Raw genomic sequence first — 8,677 nt, forward strand, 5'->3', positions numbered from 1 at the left:
GAGTAAAGTTATTATAATGTTGTCATTTTAATGATGTGTCATGCTTTCATGCACCTTCAGCTTTCAGATAGAACTACCCTAAAAAGACTAGATTTATTACCTCAACTGCCATTGGTACTACTAATGTTTAGTGCATTGTATTTTATATCATTTTATCAAGAAAATTAAATTTTAATCTGGCGTATGTTATACCCTTTACGTGAATTGACATATTAGAAGTATGTGCATATAACAAAAATCAGTATGATAACTACAGGAAAATGGAAAAATGTCTATGCTATATTAAATGTTATATGCTATAAAATTTGATATGTAACTTTTTATATTTATGCTTCGGTGTATAAACATTCAGTAAGGTATTAGGGATCCTATTTTCTCTAAGCTATAGGTTCTAAAATGTAATTTTTTCACGAAAACGATGATATTGAATATCCCTCAAATGGAAAGTTGGACAACTTAAATGAATATAACAAATTCGTTAGTATCATAACTATAGTTAAAAGGTTTATTTTTTGTCCTTACATAACATGTTTCTAGCTAAAGGGTTACCGATCCTCAGCTGTCTAACTTTTGAACCAGAATGTGAATGAATTTTGTCACACATAATAGATAGAAACATGTAAATCTGGCTTATCCTATATATTAACATGATATAGAATATTGTATATATTAATATTAACATTATATTGCATATTGTATATAATTTAATGATATTGATTTAAATATTTGAAAGCTATTGTTCTTGCAAAACATTTTCCCAGTTTTGTGACTGACGACATAAAATTTGATTCAAAAATTGTATGACTGATTCAAAAATATTATTTGAGGTTCATATGAGTTAATGTAATTTTTAAACTGTTTTCTATATAATGTTTTTATCATTAAAAACTATTAATCAATCTTTAGGATTCCTATATTAATCTAGCATGATCAGTGCTACAGTTAATGATTGATTGTAACGTTAATGAATGTATATCTTGAAGACAAGACAACGTTTTTTTTCTTTCTAATCCCTGTTATTTTTTTTTATTCAAACTTAGATATTAAATCACGCAAAACTTTATTCACAACTCTAATCTTTAAAACATTTAAATAATTAGTTCAAGATTGACGCTAATTGATAAAACACTATTCACGCAAAATAATTTTGTATAAAAGAAAAAGAAAATATGACATAAACAGATTTAGTGATCAATCAAATTATAAACTGATTTTGTTTTCCTTTAAATTGTATATGCAAATTTATTGTTTACACAACTGTTTTAATATATATATATATATATATATATATATGTGGGAAGAGACCCATATATCATTCAGCTTTTATCGTTTTCATATATTTTAGTTTTTGAAATGGCGAGACTCGATTTCGTTTCTTAAAAAAAGTCTAAATTTTTATAAAAAATAACTAAATATTTCTGAAAAATGACTAAATATTTCTGAAAAAAATAATTGTCAAATTTTTAATCAGTCTACTGGCTTCATATATTTAAATGATAGACCCATTTTAAAACTTTTTATAGATTCATTTATACTTAAATGAACCCAAACCCATACTAATATGATTTTATACAATTTTTTCCTGGTGTTCAAAAGAAAATAATACAATTTTGTTCACAATTTGTCTACAAATTATACAATTTTGTTAAATTCATCCTGTATCTACTTATAGACTTTATTGTATGTAAATAAAAATATGATGTACTATTTTTTAAAAAAAAAAAATTGTGTTTTTTTGTTGTTTGGTCAATTTTTTTTAAAAAACATATTATGTATTTTTAAATATTAAGTTTTTCTCTCACTCCATGCAAAGCGCGTATCATATCCTAGTTTATATTAAAATTCTAAGTGAAATAATTTCAATGATGTCATATATTTATATAAAAGTTAAAATATACTATTCTATTAAAATTAATTATATTTTAAATCGACTTAATTTAATAATTTCATCAATTATTAATTTATATAATTAAAGTATTGGGATGATAGGATAATTGGGTAATCCAACCCAAACAGCAATGCTCAGCTTATCTCACCAAATAACAGGAAGCCCGTTACCTTGTTTGGCCCATTCAGAGAAAATCTAACCCACGTGCTTCACACTCGCGTGTGTTGTCAACTCCAGTGCGACCCCCGACGTATCAAAGTTCCTAATTATTTTGAAGGATGATTTTTTTTTTTTAACAAAATTTTTTGAAGGATGATTTTAGGATATAAAATTGGTATAACAATGCGTTGAGTAAGAACGATTCAACAATTGTGAACGTACCATGTCCCTATCTTTGTACCAATACAATATGTACAATGAAGATCCATTTTGTTAGGTGTAGTTTGCAAAACAAGTTATGCTTTTTCATGTCTACGCAGTACATGCTAATACATAAATATTGCATTTCTTGTCATCATCTACTAATATATTAATAGAAGAAAACTAACGAATGTTTTACAAAAGATAAAAATTTATTTTATTTTTGCTTGATTGTGAAACAAAGAAAAATATATATACACACGCGTGCCACAAGAGTTGCATATTTCAAAAACCATTTTCAGAATATTAACTGACAGATGCTCTGCTCCGTAACACAAACACACACAACATGACACTATTCTTCCTCTACTCTCTCCTCTTCCTCCTCCTCCGTTTCTCCGCCGCATACCCTCTCCCGGCCACGGACTACTTCAACTCCCTCTTGCCATCCGACGCCGTCGCTCTACTCTCCTTCAAATCCACCGCCGATCTCGACGGCAAGCTTCTATACTCCCTCACCGAGCCTTACGACTACTGTCAATGGCGAGGCGTCGAGTGCTCTCAAGATCGAGTCGTTCGTCTCGTTCTAAACGGCGTCGGACTCAGGGGAAGTTTCTCACCGGAGACTCTCACTCGCCTTGACCAGCTCCGTGTTCTTAGCCTCGAAGATAACTCCCTCTCTGGCTCCATACCTGATCTGTCTCCCCTCGTCAACCTCAGAACCCTAACCCTAAGAAGAAACGGTTTCTCCGGTTCTCTCCCTCCCTCGCTTCTCTCTCTCCGTCGTTTGATCGTGCTCGATCTCTCGTATAACAATTTCTCCGGCGAGATTCCGTCTGATATAAACGCGTTGACGCGGCTCGGTTCTTTGAATCTTGAGTTTAATCGATTCAGCGGCGAACTCCCGCCGCTGAATCAGTCGTACATGACGGCGTTTAACGTCTCCGGTAATAACCTCACCGGGAAGATTCCGGTGACGGCGACTCTGTTACGTTTCAACGCGTCGTCGTTTTCGCCCAACGCTGGTGGTCTCTGCGGTGAGATCATCAACAGATCATGCGGCTCACTTTCTCCCCCGTTTTTCGACTCGTCCAAACCTAACGCCACGTCATCATCTTCGTCGCAACCGCCTCAAACCGCTCAGAACGGTGAAGCAACGTTGCCGACTCTTCCAGGTTCATCAGCTAATAATAGAAAGGGTAAAAGTGGATGGTTAGTGCTCGGTTTCACCATTGGCCTCGCGTCGCTAGTAGTCATCGGTCTCTGCCTCGTTGTGTACTCGCTGGTTATCAAGAACCGTAGAGATGATGATGACGACGTGACGATGTTTCAACCGAATCCAAAAGGAGATACTACGCAACCACCAAGCGAATCTCTCACATCCACACAAGCCGTTCCCGCCTCGAGTATCAAACCACTGAAGCGTGAGGAGGAAGTCAAGATCCAAATCCAAGCGCCGATGCAAAAGAGAGTCCCTAGAAGCGGAGATCTGATATTCTGCGGCGACGTTGATGAATCAGGAGAAGGCATGTACACGTTAGACCAGCTGATGCGAGCTTCGGCTGAGCTTTTGGGAAGAGGATCTGTAGGGACGACTTATAAGGCGGTGATGGTTAACCAGATGATCGTGACGGTGAAGAGATTTGCACCTTCCAAAACAGCGGTTACTTCGGATCTGGAGTTTGAGAATCACATGGAGAAAGTGGGTAGGCTCAGGCACCCGAACCTCGTGCCTACAAAAGCTTATTTTCAGTCAAACGGAGAGAGACTTGTCATCTACGATTACCAACCTAACGGAAGTCTCTTCAATCTTATTCACGGTAACGTTTCATCTTCTCTTTAAAGTTTTTATTAGGGTTTAAGCTCTCTACTCACTGAGTCACCACCGAGTTTAGTTACCACTGAAGAAACATATTATGTTGGTCACAGTTGATAGTCAAACCTTTACGTGCCTTTAAGTTGTTATCGATGCTCTGTCAATTGAAATAACTTAAACTGATATTTAATTAAAAGTTTAGGGGCATTATATTGATATTTAATTAAAAGTTTCTCAAATTCATTTTTAAATTAATTGTTTATACACAATTTTGAAAAAAAAAACTTATATTTAATTAATATAGTTTTATTATTGCCAAGATAAAATTTTGTCTTTTTATACTTTTTCAAAATTGAATTTTAACTGTAAGTAGAAGACAGAATCTCTGTGCTGTTTTCACGTGAGATTACAGTCATTTTGTCAGGGAATTTGTGTGTTTATCTAGGAGTTATGTTCAGTGTCGTGTGCTGTCCCATATCACTCGTCTATGATTGGACTTTTCTTGTAGTAAATAACCATCATATAATATAAGTCTTTTAAATTTTATCCCATGAAAATCTAGGTTCAAGAACATCAAAGACAAAGCCATTACACTGGACATCATGTTTAAAGATAGCAGAAGATGTAGCTCAAGCACTATATTACATTCACCAATCATCTGCAAAATTCCACGGAAACCTCAAGTCCACAAACATCCTCCTAGGTCACGACTTCGAAGCTTGTCTCACGGATTACTGCCTAAGTGTCTTAATAGACTCATCTGTCCCACCTAGTGATCCTGACATCGCTTCCTACACAGCACCAGAGATCAGGAAATCAACAAACAGTCCTACGTCAAAATGTGATGTCTACTCGTTCGGAGTCTTCCTCTTGGAGCTGTTAACGGGTAAACCGGCTTCAAGGCAACCGTTTATGGCGGAGAATGATATGTTGGATTGGGTAAGAGCAATGAGGCAAGAAGATAAGAAGTCCAAGGAAGAGAATGGGCTTGAGATGATGACTCAAACAGCTTGTCTTTGCCGTGTGACGTCGCCTGATAAAAGGCCGACGATGAGAGAAGTGATAAAGATGATTCAAGATATAAAGGAGAGCGTTGTGATAACTGAAGAGAACGATAAGTTCCAGTACTCGTAGTGTTTTCGATCGTTAATGGTGTACGTGAAAAGTGTATATGTTCTTTGATATGATTTGGAAACATCGTCACCAAGGACATGTGTGATTAGTTTTGTAAGAAGAATATTCGTCGCTGTAGTGGAAGGTGGAACTTTATTTTTATTCGGCGCCAAAACAAATGACTTGTACAGGTGGTTTGATATTTATGTGCGTACAAAATTTGTTGTTCTAAAAGAAAATTGGCCGTCTCTGGCAATCGAACATATTGCCACAGGACTAATAGTCACGGACTCTACAACTAAGTTAACACAGCTTTTAGGTTCTCACGTTAATGTTACACTAGATGATAAACCATGGGCATGCGAGGAGTGAGTTTTTATAACAATGTTTGTTCATTAAATGATTTTAACATTTTGCAACACTATAATTTTATCGATTGAAAAATAACTAATATAAATATTGGTCTCTTAAATATATCATCGTTTCTGAAGAGTTAACGTATTACATCTTATTTTTAAGTATTTTATAGATTTCAAATGCACAAAAAGAAAACCAAAATCTTTTGTTTATTTACAATCATATTTTGGTAATTAAATCAAAACAATCACTTTATTTACTTTATATAGTATATAATTTAACTTTAGTGATATTGACAGATATATATAGTATATATTTAATATAAATATTTGTTATTGACACTTTTTACTCATATGATTTTATTAACATTTGTATATTTGCTATACATTTAAACCGAGAACCACAAATATTTTAATGTGAGATTTTTCAATAAAAAAGTTCAAAATTAAAATATTAAGATCTCAATAATTTTTCAATGTAAGTTTTGAAATTAACATATTTTTATTTTTTATATAGTATATAATTTAATTTATATGATATATAAATATACATAATATGAATATCTATTAATGAAAGTTCTTATTCATACGGTTTATGATAATTTGTATCATGCTTGAACAAAAAAAATAAACCATTGATCAAAAAAAATTCTAATGTGGGACTTTTCCATTTTTAGTAATTTATCGCTGTTTTCAAAAATTAAAAATATAACATATAAGAAAAAAAAAATTTATTACATGCTTAATGTGATTGTTTAATCCTTTTAATTAATATTATAAAATTATAAAATAAAAAGAGAGAGGATATAAAAATTGTTATCAAATATATATGATTCACAATCATTAATTGTCATATATATGTTAATCATATTAGGTAATTTCATAGTTTTTATTCAAAGAAAGAATTAAGAATATTATTTTGTATAATACTAATCAATTTGATAATTAGTTTAATAAAAAGTATAATATATATTTATATGGACCAACTTATTTTTCTAAAAATTCTAAGAATCATCCTAGTGATGACACATGGTTACAAAAGTATGTTGTAATGCTCCAAGATTAATATATACTAGATCATGACCCGCTCGGTCGAGCGGTGTTAATTTTTTTTATCTTTATTCGTACTAAATGTTATGCATGATTGCTATGTGTATTAATTTTTAAATTTTAAAAAATAAAAATGTGTTTAAATGTGTTTGAATAAACAATGTTACTAATTAATGTGATTCCTTTGGCACGCTGCTACAATCTTTACACCATATAAAACAAAAAAGAAACAGATTTATAAACCAACAAAATAGAAAAAAACTTATAAAAGCTGAAACAAATGCAAGTACAGATTCATCTGCGAGGATGCACTCAAATGTGTCGCCTCCAAAACCGGTGTTTTGTTTCCAACAATGAAGAACTTTAACTCGAATTTTCCAATTGTTTCTTAAAGGTTTCACACCATCTACCATAACTAAAGTGCTAGGTTTCGACATTGTGTTTATTTGGGAGTTTTTGTGAATGTCATATGGTGAATAAGAAGTCGAGTATTTATGGACAAATTTTTGTGAGGTGAAAAAGAATATTTCACATTCAATTAAATCAACCATAATAAATAAAAATATCACAATTTGATCGACTCCTAGATTTTCGCTTGGATAAAATATACTTGGAGAAGGGGATTTTCCATAACTGATTATTTAAACAACTTGGAGAAGGGTTTTTCTATAAAAGAATATTGACTGTATTTTTAAAGGAAAGGAATATCCGATAATCAATTACATTAACCATATTAAATACTAAGAACATCGATTTTATTGTTTCCTATATTTTAGGTTTGATAAAATAAACTTGGAGAAGAATATTTTCTATAACATATCTTTAAAACTTGCGATATTATTAAATCAGATATTGTAGGCATGTTAAATCAACTTGGAGAAGTAGTTCTGCTATAAAAAATTATTTAGTGTATATTTTAGAATTAAGAGATTCAATTTTTTAAAGGAACAATATGGACCAATCTTAAGATGAGTTATATATAATTGCAATATGGACAAACAGATGAATTATATATAATTGCAATGTGGACCAATCTTAAGAAGTTGGATGAGTGTGAGCATGATGGTTTTATTACAAATACTATGTCTAATTTTTATATGATCATGGCAGGGATTATGGTTGCACATTTGAGTTGATCAGATATGTTAGTGTCTAATTTCTATGTATGTGACGATTCATATGTATCTTAGTATTCTTACTATATATATTATATATAATTTCAGTATGGACAAACAGATGAATGGTACGTATTTCATAAGAATGGTATCTATATATTATATCTATATATTATACATAATTGCAATATGGACAAACAAATGAATTATGTATAATTGCAATATAATTGTAAGATTAGTTTCAGAGCAATGGTACGTATTATATTCTTAGTATATAAATCGACATGTAATAATGGTACTATTAAATCCACATGTAATAATATGTGGAAACCGTATATGGTATGTATTATAAATAAGGGATGATGTTTAATTTAAACATAAGAGGTCCATCTTTAAGATCCACCTAGTAAAAGTTGTAATATTTCTGTTTTAATAAGATAGATGAGATTTCAATGTTTCAAAATTATTATTGTTTGGAGATATTCACCATTACTTTTACTGAAAATATTTCCATCAGGATGCTAATTTGCATTAAATTACATTAACTCTAAAATACACTTAGTAAGACGTGTTTTCTTCATTTTAAATTTTCAACTGTTTACCTTTTATTATCTTCTTTATAATGTTGCAATTACAAAGACATTTTTCTACTTAGGATGTTAGAGCAACACCATCACTTAGAAATCTCAAAAAAAGTTTCTTAGTAATTCAATATTATTATATCTAATACTTAGTAACAGCCAGCACCATCACCAGAATGGGAGGAGAATGCTCAAATACTTCTGGCCGGCTCTCATGGTCTACTAGTCTCTATACTTGTGTAGTTGTCTTTCCAAATTACATTATACTGCTTATAGTGTGAAAGGAATGAAAAAAGACACTCTCAGCGTGTTCGAACAGTGGATCAGTTAGCAAGGATTACTGATAAAACCACCAGGCAGCGTTTTCTATCCACTAGATACGCCGAAATACCAAAGTT

General features: G+C 31.9%; 1 protein-coding gene across 1 annotated transcript; it reads left to right on the forward strand.

The window, feature by feature from the left end:
• The first annotated feature begins 2,522 nt into the window (after positions 1-2,522).
• Positions 2,523-5,429, forward strand: LOC108840332 (probable inactive receptor kinase At5g67200). Its single transcript, XM_057002729.1, has 2 exons — positions 2,523-4,068; positions 4,627-5,429. The coding sequence occupies exons 1-2, from the start codon at positions 2,598-2,600 to the stop codon at positions 5,196-5,198; spliced, it is 2,043 nt and encodes a 680-aa protein (XP_056858709.1). The 5' UTR covers positions 2,523-2,597; the 3' UTR covers positions 5,199-5,429.
• Positions 5,430-8,677: the final 3,248 nt, after the last annotated feature.

The sequence above is a fragment of the Raphanus sativus genome, chromosome 2 (assembly GCF_000801105.2).
Source record: "Raphanus sativus cultivar WK10039 chromosome 2, ASM80110v3, whole genome shotgun sequence".
Taxonomy (NCBI): Eukaryota; Viridiplantae; Streptophyta; class Magnoliopsida; order Brassicales; family Brassicaceae; genus Raphanus; species Raphanus sativus.